Source organism: Mesoplodon bidens (assembly GCF_964165515.1).
Source record: "Mesoplodon bidens genome assembly, chromosome: 12".
NCBI lineage: Eukaryota > Metazoa > Chordata > Mammalia > Artiodactyla > Ziphiidae > Mesoplodon > Mesoplodon bidens.
The window spans coordinates 69,285,203-69,299,338 of record NC_138168.1 but is presented as its reverse complement, the minus strand read 5'-3'; the positions used below and the strand labels follow the sequence as shown (position 1 = coordinate 69,299,338).

Genomic DNA, 14,136 nt, shown 5'->3' with positions numbered 1-14,136 from the left:
ATTTGTCACTAAGGGAAGCAGCCACACCTCCACATGACAAACAAAAAGCCAAACACCCAACTAGAAAACACTAAAAAACCCCAAATCATGACACAACCATTTGCTTTTTCAAACAGATCTATGGTTTTTTTGCAAAGAGTTAGTCACAAACAATAACATGTTATCCTCGTTTTCCACAGATAAGAATAGTTGGGGTCAGAAAGGTTCATCAGCCTTGCAAAATGGCAGACCTCAAGCTATGATCCGTGTCTCTCAAATCTCACACTCTTTAAACAAGCAATGCGTTTGGGAACCTCTTCCAAGCCACAGACATTTGAGAAGCACAGGGCAGACTGGATCAGCGTGACACACAGGGTGCAAATAAACTCTTGGTTCAATTCAGTACTACGTTCTCATTTTACTAACACAGAAATGTAATTTCAGCACAAGTGCCAGAAAGACAAAAATGAGAACTTTCCTATGATTCAGGATTTAAGTTCATTATCACAAGGAAGTTATGGGTAATTTAGCCTTAAGAGGCCTCAGTTTGTAACAGAGGCGATAAGTAAATAAGAAGCCTTTATCTACAAGTTTCAAAGTCCTTGGAACTGGCTCGAATAAAAACCACAGGGGATTTTAGGAATGCGCAGGAAATGACAGGTGTTGAGCACAGGAGCTTCAGCTGTCAACCAGACAGCAGTGGTCAGGGAGGAGGTCAAGGAGGGCGGGAGAAACAGAGCTTTGCAAATTAAATACAAAAAGGAAACAGACCCTCACAAATGTAACAGCATTACTGTGCACTGATACCCAAATGAACTCAGTCACTACCCTGATGCCAGGCCCAAACTGCTTTTCCTACAGGTAATTTCACAGACAAGTTTCTCCACTATCCCCTTTCCCTTGAGGTTCTATCTCTATGTGGATGTTCTGTGATCATACAAAATTGTAACATGTCTAACCAGCAACACCTTAAACAAGGCAAAAAGATAAACAACAAGCCAGGGGAAACATATGTCAAAAAGTATCCTGAATATAAAAAGACCTTGTTTAGATCAATGAGAATACAACTATCCCATTAGTAAAATGGACAAAAATCACAAACGGAAAAAATACAAATGAACCCTATACATATAAAAAGACATTCATTTGGCTGGCAATCCAATAAATGCAGTTAAAAATTACAGCGAGATGTGATTTTTCATCTATCTGATTGGCAAAGGTGAAAATGGCTATCAAAATCCCTGTGGAAGGGTGTGAAGAAAAAGCACTCCATGCAGGGCCAGCATTAGTGGAAACAGGGAAACCCTTTCTGGAAAGCAGTTTGGCAACATGTATCAAAGCCTTGAAAGTCACATGCCTGCTGACCAGTGATCTCAGTTCTAGGACTGTAGCCTAAAGAAGATAATCGCATCCTCGCTATGAACTGTGATCCATTAAGAACAGGAAGCGTCAGTTCAAATGTTCACTATCGCCACAATCCCAAGACCAGGAAGTCCTCGTGTCATAATGAGAAGGATCAGATTAACAGGAGAGAACGACGTGTCAGCTCAGTGCTTCCTTGGTCAAGTGTTTTCTTGTTTCACGAATTTAATTTCAGTTCAAGTACCAGAATGATAAGCATGAGGCCTTCTAAAAGTAACTTAAATAGCCCTATTGCCTCCTTAATGGTTTTATACTAAATTTAAGCCCTCGACTTAAAAACTTGTTCATTATTCATACACATGTCTGCGTATCAGTCAAGATGGAGCCAGTATCACTTAGGATCCAACTGCCACAGCAGGGTCAGGCACATCTCTCTGACACGAGTGTGCCTTTTCTGCAAAAAGGGAAGGAGGCTGTCCCTGGAGCTGAACGCCCCCATCCTCCAATGCAGACCGCAGACGGCTAGGTGTCCCGCCTGGCTTCCAATCAGCACTCCATAAAGGGAGTCATAGCATCATCACTGTTGCTGTCGCTGGCAAGAGCTTCTCCTCCTTCTTATAGGTCCAGGGGTTCTGTAGCCCCAACACACCTACCATCCAGGTATCTTACCTAATTTCCTACTGAACTGCAACACATCGTCGGCATTTATAAAACTAAATGCCTAATACAGTGGAACCATATCATTATAGGGCTAACGTTAACCCCAACATGTAAGCACTGCCCAATAAGAACAGATCTGAGGAGCTGGAAACAGAAGAATTCTTGGAGCTGCCCTGGGTATCAGATGTGCTCGTTTCTGCCTCTACCTCGGAAGGATGCTTCCTGTTTCCCAGTGCCAGGCTCTCTCCATGGCTTCTGGAAGCACTGTGTCTGTTCGTTAACAACAGTCACCAAGCATCCCAGGCTCAGCCTCTCAGATTACAGGCCGCACCTGCTGCCAATCAAAAATAGCCAGACCTTGATTCTCCCCATTCCCCAGTCTCCATTTCTGCCCAGACACTGAGGTCTGTCAGGCGTCACAAGTAATGTGTCACTTTAATAAGAAGTTATGTTGTAATACTACAGTTCTACTAAATATTATATTGACGTAATCATCACACAGAAGTGCTCATTTAGAAACCTAAAACAGTGTGTGATTTAGTTTCAACACTAGCGTCAAAAGACTCTCCTGAGATGCTTTTATAACTTGAAGGGACATGATCTAAGATATCAAACCTATGCTAACCCTTGGGAAAAACATCCATTTTTTAAGTGAGGGAGACAAATATCTCCCTCACTTATAGGAGCAACTTGATACCCTGCTAACTTTTTTTTTTTTTTTTTTTTTGCTGTACGCGGGCCTCTCACTGCTGTGGCCTCTCCCGTTGCGGAGCACAGGCTCCGGACGCGTAGGCTCAGCGGCCATGGCTCACGGGCACGGCCGCTCCGCGGCATGTGGTATCTTCCTGGACCGGGGCACGAACCCGCATCCCCTGCATCGGCAGGCGGACTCTCAACCACTGCGCCACCAGGGAAGCCCGTACCCTGCTAACTTTTGCCTACAGTCATTCTGTCAGTTTTATAAAGGCATATGCCTTAAGGCCATCTATTTCTAATAAATTTCCAATAAAATGAAAAATAGAAGTCAAGATTTATGACACTATCTTTTGCTATCTATCTGTAACTGCTATTACAGGGGTGATACTGAACTGCAACAAATTTTGAAGGGGTCCAGAATATGCCAGTGTGGCCTAAAAATTATTTTGAGCTTAAGGCATTTGAGTTCCTGAAATCTCTTATCTGCCTAAAACCAGAGCCTCTCAAAAGAACTCAATTGTCATAAATCCCTTCCCAAAAAGCAACCTGGGAAGACTGACTTTTACCACCAGAGATAACTCTCCACACCACACCTAAACAGACATTGTCACAAAACTATCATCACCCATCTATTCTCTTAGGGCCCATTTATCTTTTCAAAAAGTCATTTGTTTCCTACAGGTGTCCTTTCTCCCCCTCTCCTACTCTTACTAAGAAGTCACTCATTTTCCTAGAAGTGCCCTTCTCCCCTCCCCTTCACCTATTAAGATGGTATATAAGCCACAAATTATAACCACCCCTTTGAGTCACGTTTCTTCTGTGAGTAAATCTGTCTTTTCTCTTGCTCGTCTGCCTTTTGTCAGTTTAATTTGCAGGCCCCAAATCCATAAATCTAAGAGGGTAGAGGAGAAGTTTTTCCTCCCTGACAATTTAAATCTGTGAAATACACTGCACTATATGTGCATATGAGAACCATGCTAACGTTCTTATTAATTATTCTAAACAGTTATAGGATTAACAGTTAACACTTCCTTTTTAAGTTTTCCTCTACTTTTCTTTACATTTCCTCTTAGTATCTTTCGTCTCTAACTCTTAGATTGTTTTCAAGTATTATCCTCCTAAGTTATTATCCTCCTAATTTAGCAGAAATAATTTGTTTTTCCTTTCTACTTCTGATAAATCAGAACATATAATTATTAAGTATTAGAAATGCTACTTATTTTTTGCCAGTTTATAAAAACCTCTCAAATACAATCAAGCTAAAGCATCCTGTTGATTAAATAAAGCAAGCTACTATTTCACCAACCACTGAGAACTGGAAGCCTTCTGAAACACACATATTTAAAACACATAGTCACTTTGTAGAAAACAATGACATCCCCCCTCACCAGAGTTTATCGTTTTAAAACTGATTCGATGAGGTTAAAAATAAAATGACAAAGATAATTAGTCGAACCTGTCACAGAGACAGACATTTTTCTACCAAGATATGAAAAATAAACCCCTCCCTCCAGAGAAAGGCCTTCTGTTCAGATGGCCCCAAGCCCTCCCTCGGCGTTAGGTTCTCTGAAGTTCACCTCAATTAGCTAACCTCCCATGGCTCGCAAAGCATCAGGATGCTGCTGCCCACAAATTAAGACAGACTTTCCAAACAGCAGCCTTGGGTGCTGTGACACTTTCATCTTGTGCAGAAAGGCGGTGTGTGCAGTGTGCCCACTACTTTACTGAAAAATCACAATCAACAGTCCGCAACAGGTTGTACCACCAAACCTTGATTAGCTGTATTAAAGGGAAGATTGTCAAAAGATACCCATCCTGTTAAAATATACAATAACTTTACAAGCTTGCCAACAACGTATGATTATCCCCCTTTGCAGGCTCAGCTGACCATGCCTTTGCTTATAAACCTCAGGGATGGTTCTGCACTGGTGATGAAACATCCAGATTTGACCGTCTGGCCCCACTCCCTTTCCAGGCCCGTGTCCTACCACCGTACCTCAAACCAGCCACAGATTCCTGGCAGCAACCAGAACTCAAGGCTCTTTCCCACCCGCTCCTGCTGAAACATCCTTCCTCTGCTTTCAGAGCTAACTGCATCTCTTCCTGCAGCACTCAGCTCAAATGTCCCCTCTTCCAGGAAACGAACCCTTTCTTCCACTGGGCACCCATAGCACATTATCACGTCTCCCGATTATGTCTCTGTCCCAGCTCCACCATAAGCCCAGGGGGGTGCAGATTCTGAGGCCTCCAAGTATAATTCGACATTACACTTCCAGTCATAGAAGACAGTAGGCACATAATGTTTAGTAAATGCATGAGTGCACAGATGAACAACATAGTGAATGAGCAAACGAAAGCTAATGAATGAACTTTCAAGTTGTTACCTGGGGAGAGAGGAGGGTCTTTTGTTTACTTCTCAATAATATTAAGCCCTGGCTCATCCCAGAAAGAACACCCTCAGTGCCTCGCCTCCTCTGAGCTACCCTTCACTTCCATATGCTCAGTTCACTTGCCCCTGTCCTCAGACACAATCTCCAGCTTTAATCCAATATATGACCAGTGGGCTTCCCTAGTGGCGCGGTGGTTGAGAGTCCGCCTGCCGATGCAGGGGACACGGGTTCGTGCCCCGGTCCGGGAAGATCCCACATGCCGTGGAGCGGCTGGGCCCGTGAGCCATGGCCGCTGAGCCTGCGTGTCCGGAGCCTGTGCTCCGCAACGGGAGAGGCCCCAACAGTGAGAGGCCCGCGTACCGCAAAAAAAAAAACCAAACAAACAAACAATATGTGACCAGTTCACAAGCTCCTGCTCTTTATTCCACAGCTGCCCTTGTGTAGTACACGCAATAACCTACTTGCACTTATTTCCATAAAGACTCCCAACTAGACCGTAAGCCCCCAGGCCCAATTCTTCTGTCCTTGTAATGCCAGAGCCTGACACAGTGCCTGACAAATAGCAGGCGCTCAAAACATGAGATGGATAAATAAATGAATGAAGAAAGGAAGAGGAAACTGTTCTCACACTATGTTTTTAACTTTTTTCTTTTGGCTAAACCATCTGATTTTTCAAGGTAAACTCTGATCAGAGAGAGATGATGAGGGAAGAAGAGAAAACACTGCATAGTCAAATCAATGCCTGAATAAGAACCTGTATAATACCACAGTCTTTTTCTATATTAATACAGAAACCATCTTACTGTCTCTCAGTGTCTGTTTTCAACACAATAGTTTAACAAGCTTTGTAATTGGATAAGGCTGAACAAATCACAAAACTTATAAAAGATATTGTTGATAGTGTCCATATCTGCCAGACCCTATGCCAAGATCTTTCATATACACTGTTTTTCTTAATCTGCAAAAACATTCCAAAGGGTTGCATTTAGAAAATGAAGGCTGAGAGAGGTTAAGTCACTTGCCCCAAAGTCACTCTGCCAGTAAGTTGTGACACCTTGGGTTACACCTAGGTCTATTCAAACAGCATGCTTTTTGACTAAAACTTTAAAAATTCTAGGCCTTACTTCTTTTTTTTTTATTATTAGTTTCTGCTTTATAACAAAGTGAATCAGTCATACATATACATCTGTTCCCACATCCCTTCCCTCATGCATCTCCCTCCCTCCCACCCTCCCTATCCCACCCCTCCAGGCGGTCACAAAGCACCGAGCTGATCTCCCTGTGCTATGCGGCTGCTTCCCACTATCTATCTACCTTACGTTTGGTACTGTATATATGTCCACGCCACTCTTTCGCTTTGTCACAGTTTACCCTTCCCACTCCCCATATCCTCAAGTCCATTCTCAAGTAGGTCTGTGTCTTTATTCCCATCTTGCCCCTAGGTTCTTCATGACCTTTTTTTTTTTCTTAGATTCCATATATATGTGTTAGCATACGGTATTTGTCTTTCTCTTTCTGACTTAGTTCACTCTGTATGACAGACTCTAGGTCTATCCACCTCATTACAAATAGCTCAGTTTCGTTTCTTTTTTAGGCCTTACTTCTTAAGATTAGAATAATGGTGCAGACAGAATTTCAAAGGCTTATGCTTTCATCTTCACTATCACCAGTTGCTAAAATGTCATTCACCATCATTAGGTATTTTGTTGAATCCTTGTGAGCCAGCAAATCACTAAAGAGCACAGGGGAAATAAATGCGGCCTTAGAAAAGCGTGGCGGCATCTGCTCCAGGCCCTTGATCCAAATGGGGCCTTCCTACTGCTGCTACATTTGGGGGTTATCAGCAATTCTCCAGCATGCCTTTAAAACAATAAGAACTAGGAACTGAAGAGGCTGTGGGGAAAGGGCACTCTAGCCACAGCCTTTCCATAGGGCAATCTGTAAGCATGTATTTATTAAAAGTCATAAAAACGTGCACATTCTTTGACATAGCAAGTCTACAGGTAAGAACTTATCTTAAAGAAGTAACTGAATAATGCCCAGAGATGTACAAATAAGAACTTAAAGATCAAACAACAGCAGAATGATCAGTTTATCCAAGATGCAGACATAAGATGGCATATTAGGCAATCATTAAAAATAGTGATGCACCTGTATTTACCGCTCTGCTAAATGTCCACAAAATATTATACATGTTAAAAGCACATTATAAAATATATGAGCTGATCTTCTTTTTTTTCCCTGAAAACCCTATGTGTACTTTTAAAAGTCTGTAAGAAAAAAATGTTAAAGGCTATAAGAATATGCATCACAATGGTGATCTAAGTGGTAGGATTACATGCTTGACTAGAAAGTCAAAGAGAACTTTGCCTACCTTCTCTATTTAAAAAAATTTTTTTTCCATTACACCCATTCTATTACTGGCAAAAAAATAAAATAACGAAATATTTTTAATTAAATCAACTCCTTAAAAATTCCGAGGAGCTGGTGATAAAATCAATCAAGACAGATCTTTTTTCCTAAAGTCTTCCTTTTGATACCTTCAAACTCTTTAAATTGTACATAGCTAACAGCCTGGAATAAGTTCATAGGAGGATTAAGCTGCAAGATATTTCCCACTTTATCTCCTGTTTTCAGTTCTCTATGGAATGATATATATTCTTGGACTTCTAAGAAAGCTGACATTGAAGGTTTGGGTTCTAGAATTTAAGGCTCAGGTCCTGTAACAAGTAAAAAGAGAAAGAGTAAGGACTGTGCGTAAGACACCATTAGCAGAGCATGGAATGGTTCTTACTATAATATACAAAGTACACACCATGAAGCTTTGACGGATGAGGGAATATTTTCTACCAATCTCCATTACAAAGGTGGATTTCAAAAGACAAGGCCTAAAACCAGCAGATATTTTTAAAGACATAAAACATTCACTTTTAGAAAAGGTAAGAAAATTCCAAGAGGACAATGGTGTTCTATATACCTTAGACCCTCAAACAAATATTCCTTGAGTTTAAAGTAAACAGCAGGCAAACATTCTGCAGTTTCCTTCTGATGGATATAGGTCATTTAAAGGTAGTAAAGAGGGACTTCCCTGGTTAAGAATCCGCCTGCCAATGCAGGGGACACGGGTTTGAGCCCTGGTCCAGGATGATCCCACATGCCGCGGAGCACCTAAGCCCGTGCGCCACAACTACTGAGCGGGCGCGCCACAACTACTAAAACCCTCGCGCCTAGAACCCGTGCTCTGCAACAAGAGAAGCCACGGCAATGAGAAGCCCATGCACCGCAGCGAAGAGTAGCCCCAGCTCGCTGCAACCAGAGAAAGCCCACGGCAACGAAGACCCGACGCACCCATAAGTAAATAAATAAAATAAATAAACTTTAAAAATAAATAAATAAATGTAGTAAACATTTAAGTAAACACCTAAAAAAAAGAAACTATTTAAAATATAATACAGGGGCTTCCCTGGTGGCGCAGTGGTTGAGAGTCCGCCTGCCGGTGCAGGGGACACGGGTTCGAGACCTGGTCTGGAGAAATCCCACATGCTGCGGAGCAACTAAGCCCGTGCACCACAGCTACTGAGCCTGTGCGTCTGCAGCCTGTGCTCCGCAACAAGAGAAGGCTGCGACAGTGAGAGGCCCGCGCACCGCGATGAAGAGTGGCCCCCACTCACCACAACTAGAGAAAGCCCTCGCACAGAAATGAAGACCCAACACAGCCAAAAATAAATAAATAAATTCATTTAAAATATAATACAAACCTAGGACTATAAAAGTGTTTTTGGTGGCCTAAGTATGAGAAAAATACAATTCGTGTTTACAGGGAAGAGGTGGCACTCCAAAAATCTATTTGTAAGCAGACGTATGAAATTCAGAACACATTTTCCATCAAAACAATGTTACTGTATTATGATGGTTACCTCCTGTCCTGTTCTGCGAAGATTTAGTCGTTCCTGAGAACGATTGATCCCACGCCTGCATTTTAGGTGAATGGCACTAGCGGTCTGAGTGAAGAATCTAACATGACCAGCAGCTCTCCGTCACTCACCGCTGAAGGCTCTCAGCTCCCTCTGCACGGAGGCTCTCCAGCTAAGAGACGCCGACCCCCAGGTCACTCCCTCTTCTCCAGCTAAGAGATGCCAACCCCCAGGTCACTCACCAGTCCATGGCGGCGGGGGGGGGGGGTGGGGGGGGTGGGGGGAGGAGGTCCCGCCCTCATGCCTCAAGGTAAGATAACTCCACAGGACCATCCTAGCTCCAGAGCTACCTGTAATCACTGCATCACAGTTCAACTCCTCCCTCTGCCCGGCCCTGCTTCCCTCACTCCCCCACCAGTAACGATTCCAAGAGCATGTTCAGTAAACCTCTGGCAGGTAAATCTTTGTCTCAAACACTATTTCCAGAATCTAAGACAAGTGGCTAACCCTTAGCAAGCTCATATCGTATAAGTCAGTCACTGTGTGTGTGTGTGTGTGTGTATATATATATATGTGTATATATATGTGTGTGTGCATATATATGTGTGTGTGTATATATATGTATATATAAATAATACATAATAGATATAGATATCTTATTATATATGTATGGGTAGGTACTATAATCCCATTTTAAATATGCAGAAACTGAGAATCAGAGAAGTCAATTGACTTGCCCCAGATTACAGAGCGAGTGATTTGAGGAGCCAGGTCTACTGAATGCAAGGTCAATCACCAGGTAAACTGACTCCATCTACTTCAAAGAACTGTTGAATGAATGAAGGCAAACTCAGCAGCCCAGGGGTTCTGGTGGCAGTCAGGAATGAGTGGAGTGGTGAACCATGGTCATCCATAAAACAGGAATTTATCAAAGGACTTGGGATCCAGGCCCATTAAAAAGTAGATACTATGACCAAGGTTCATGTATTTTTAGGCCTCAAGCAAAAAACCAGTGGCCTAATGGAACCAGAATTCCAGAATGAGGGCTTCCCTGGTGGCGCAGTGGCTGAGAGTCCACCTGCCAATGCAGAGGACACGGGTTCGTGCCCCGGTCCAGGAAGATACCACATGCTGCAGAGCGGCTAGGCCCGTGAGCCATGGCCGCTGAGCCTGCGCGTCCGGAGACTGTGCTCCGCAACGGGAGAGGCCACAACAGTGAGAGGCCCGCGTACCGCAAAAAAAAAAAGAATTCCAGAATGAAACTACGTGGGTATAACCCACTGCATGATTACTAGATCCTAAAAATAATGACTGGCAAATCTTGTCCACCTACAATCAAAATGTTGCAATATGTGCAGACAGATGTTTACTATATAGGAAGAGGGCAGTGCTTTTACTCCAGTCCCCACAGAAATCTTCATACACCTTCATATCTAAAATAAAGCTTCATTTCTAAAAATACTAATAAATTTCTTTTTAGGGCTATAAAGTCCCTACAATTGACATGCAACTTACCCAAGAAGCACAACTGCAACTAGTTCAACTCCTTCAATTACAACCCCGCCCTGGCTTCCCCAAGCTTTCCCTAACTAGCAAATCTTTTTTTATAGAATCAGTAGTTATTTATAACTACTGACTAACAGTGAAAAACTAAGAACTAATATTATCCTACCCTGGTGTCCATGCTGCCCAAGAACCACAAGACATAAAACCATTCTATAAACTCCATACAACTACAAACAAACACTATTAACTTTAGGTGAAGTCATTAAGTTTGCACGTTTGCAGATGTAGATCACAACTGACTCGAACACTGAGAACAAACTGTTTAAAAGATTAATAGAATGTAGATTTACTACACCCTTGGAATAACTGTTTGATTGGTAATATTTATAATCACAAAATCTAATGTCACAGCTAAATAAAATATTGAAATATACTTAGAAATACCATAATAGTTGACTGTCATTTTTAAATTTAAAAATAATTGGGCCTTATCAGTTGATTCTGAGAGTTTGCACATATCAGTTGCCCCTTCCTTTAAAAATTCACCAATGGCATCTCTCCCACCCCTACATTACACAGCACAGCTTTAAATGGCAAAAAACAAACAACAGAAAAAAAGCATTTATAATTTCCTTATTTACCAATTTTGCACACAGGAGGCCTCAGCATCTACGTTCAATTATCATCAACTGCAGTGAGAGGTTCTTCAAATTAAGGTGCATCATTCACTGAGACTTCACACCAGGTCAGAACCAAGAATGTGGCAACATAAAATTCAACTCACTGCTCTAACATAACTCAAGTTTCTACCTTCTCTAACTGTAATTACTGCAGTGTTTGCCCCATTTCTTCCTCCCCCCCCATTCATTTAATAAAACAAGCTCCAAATCAGAAATACATACCTTCACACAGATATATACAGAATTGCTAAATATACCTTAGATTGCCACTTCAGAGGAGAGCAGTAATAGGGACACTATAACCATAGCTTAATCTTTACGAATGAGGAGATACCACCAGTCCTGAGAAAAACATTTCCTCACACCGCCTTAAAGTGGCCTAATCTTTTGGAGAAAGAAGAAGAGGAAACGTCAACCTGAAGCTTCCACTAGGATAATAAAACAGCAGGGTAAGCCAGAAATACCCTGGGAATACCAGACCCATGCAGATGTCCTCTCTTGATTGCCACCTCTCCTTTAATACTTAACACAGCACTTATAACACAGTAAATGTTTAATATCTTTTGAATGAGTGAATGATAGCTATCATTCACTGATCACTTACTTTTCTTGAGAAATTTTATTAAGCTTGTTACAAATGTAGCAAGCCTTTAAAACAAGTACTGGGGACTGGGTAGGGAAGGGACACTCTGAGCCTCACAATAACCTTATGAGGAAGCCAATACAATCAGCACATAATTCTTTTCCCCAACTTTACAGGTGAGGACATTGAGGCTCAGAAAAGCTGTCCTTCCCAAGATGACAAAACTCTAAGTGGCTGAGCCAGGAGTCTGTCTTTTTCCTTTTGCTACATCAATACCAAAATGAAGTTTAGAGCGAGGAAAACAAAAGAACATGGAGAAGACATTCTGGCCAAAAGTTGTATTTTCAAACATTCACAAGTGGGATGTTTCTGAGAAAAAAAAAAAAGTTCCGATTTCAAAATTGCAGAGACACAGCCAATGGGGCCTAAGGTTCTGTTCCTAATAGGCTACCTTTAATCTCCTCTGTTCAGATCACTGTCAGGTTCTTCTAAGTGCAGGTAACCTGTTTAAAAAGTGAGTGATCTACGTAAAGAATGGCTTCAAAAGCTGAAACCTACAAGTTAAAAGCCAGATATAAAGAACCTAATCTCCCTTCATTAAAATACACCTATATTCCCCGTCCTGAAAAACTGCCTGACCAGAAGAATTCAAAGAACAGTCCGAAAAAGTGTTTGCCCTGTAACTAAAATTATGTCTCTGCAGTGACAACGGCAATCCTGTCACATCTTCACTATTCCTTAAATGCACCCTCAAAAGGTGCATTCAGGCACTACCTAAGATTATTAGGCTTCCTTCTAAAAATGTGAAGCAGAATTAAATAGAGGATGATTTTTTTTTTTTTTAACTCCGGGCTGAGAACGGAAGTCAAGTTCAGATTCTCTTCCTTCCTCAAGCGAGCAAGAGAATTAAAGAGCACACCCCCACCCCCAGCGACACACACACACACACACACACACACACACACACGAACACCCTACAGTAAAAATGTCTTGGGGCCTCTTCACCTGTGGCAATCGACACAGCAAGCCTCGGTTTTCTGGGATTTGAGGCTCTCCTTCACTCTGGGGAGGGGAAGGCGGGTGGGTGAGGGGAGCAGAAGCAAGAAGGAACTGGTGCCTAAGTTTTCAATCGGACCATTCTTCTCAACTTGGGCAGCTCTTTTTTTCCTTCCTTCCTTCCTCCCTCCCTTCCTTCCTTCCTTCCTCTCTTCCTCCCTTCCTTCCTCCCTCTCCCCGGTCCGGGGCGCACGCTCGGCTTTGCCAGCGCGGGCACGAAGGGCAGGGCCCGAGCGGAGCGCCGCCGCAGCCGGGCACCCAGGAGTCCCTTGGAGTCTGGGGCGCAGGCTGCACGGGGAGTGCGATCTGTGCGCCGCGCGGACACCGAGCCGGGGTCGCCGATCGACCGCCGCCGCCGGGCGTGGGGACCGGGAAGGGGCAGCCGCGGCGGGGCGGAGGGGCGGGGTGAGCACTTCCTGACTCTCGCATTGTCCACGCATCGCCCGCGCCACCCAGGGCCCCGCCGACGCGCCGTCCCCGTCGGCGAGTAAGTTGGCGCTCGCCCCTCGGGCCCCGTCTTACCGTTCTTGGCGTCGCCAGCCGCTGCAGCCCCCGCGGCGGCCGCGGCGGCCGCGGCGCCGGGCCCCGCGCCTCCCGCGCCCGCCGCGCCCCCGGTGCCCGGCACGCCCGCCGCCGCCGCTCCGCAGCCGGCCGCCGCCGCCAGGGCCCCCCCGGCCGCCGCGCCCGCCGCGCCCGCCGCTGCCAGGGCGCCGGCTCCATTTTCCTGCTCGTCCCCGCTGCTGTTGGCGCGCTTGTTTTTGCGTCCGCCTTTACTGTTTTTGGGGTTGGGCATCTCGCGAGTGTCCAGGTGCCCCGCGTCGGCGAAGGCGGCTCCCAGCGGCTCGGCGCCCGGTACGGGAGGCCGAGAACGGAGGGCGCGGGCCGGCGGCTCCTCTGGCGCCCGTCTAGCCGCGCGGCCCGCGCCGCGCCATCCCGGCCGCCGCGCCCTCCCCGGCTTCCTGGAGCCGGCGCGCGGCCACCCGAGGCTCGCAGCCGCGCGGGCGCCGCGGGCTCGGGGCGCAAGCTAGACGCTCCCGAGCCGGAGGGAAAAGGCGGGTCTCGGGCTTGTTTTGATTCGGCTTCTCTGACACGCTCTGGCCCCGCCCCCTCCCGTGACGACACTGGGGATTCGGCCTGGCCGCGCCCACCAGGTGACCTCACGGTAGCCCGGCCCAACCGCGTGACGTCACGCCCCGCGCTGAGTCGGCCACCTTGGAGTGACGTCATCGGGGCGCCCTCACTCCCGGGCCCCTGCTGCACCCCGGTGCCTGCTGACCGACCTTCCTGAAATGGCCCCGAACGCCAATTCA

At 45.0% G+C, this 14,136-nt stretch overlaps 1 protein-coding gene across 2 annotated transcripts in view; it reads right to left on the bottom strand.

Annotated features, from left to right (window-relative positions):
* HECA (hdc homolog, cell cycle regulator) overlaps positions 1–13,874 on the bottom strand; it is a 44,348-nt gene extending 30,474 nt beyond the window's left edge. The window contains exon 1 of one of the 2 annotated variants that reach the window (XM_081251141.1): positions 13,349–13,874. In XM_081251141.1, the coding sequence (XP_081107267.1) occupies positions 13,349–13,619 (271 nt within the window). In that variant the 5' untranslated portion in view covers positions 13,620–13,874. The remainder of the gene's footprint in view (positions 1–13,348) is intronic. The other variant, XM_081251144.1, reaches the window with a different exon arrangement.
* Positions 13,875–14,136: the final 262 nt, after the last annotated feature.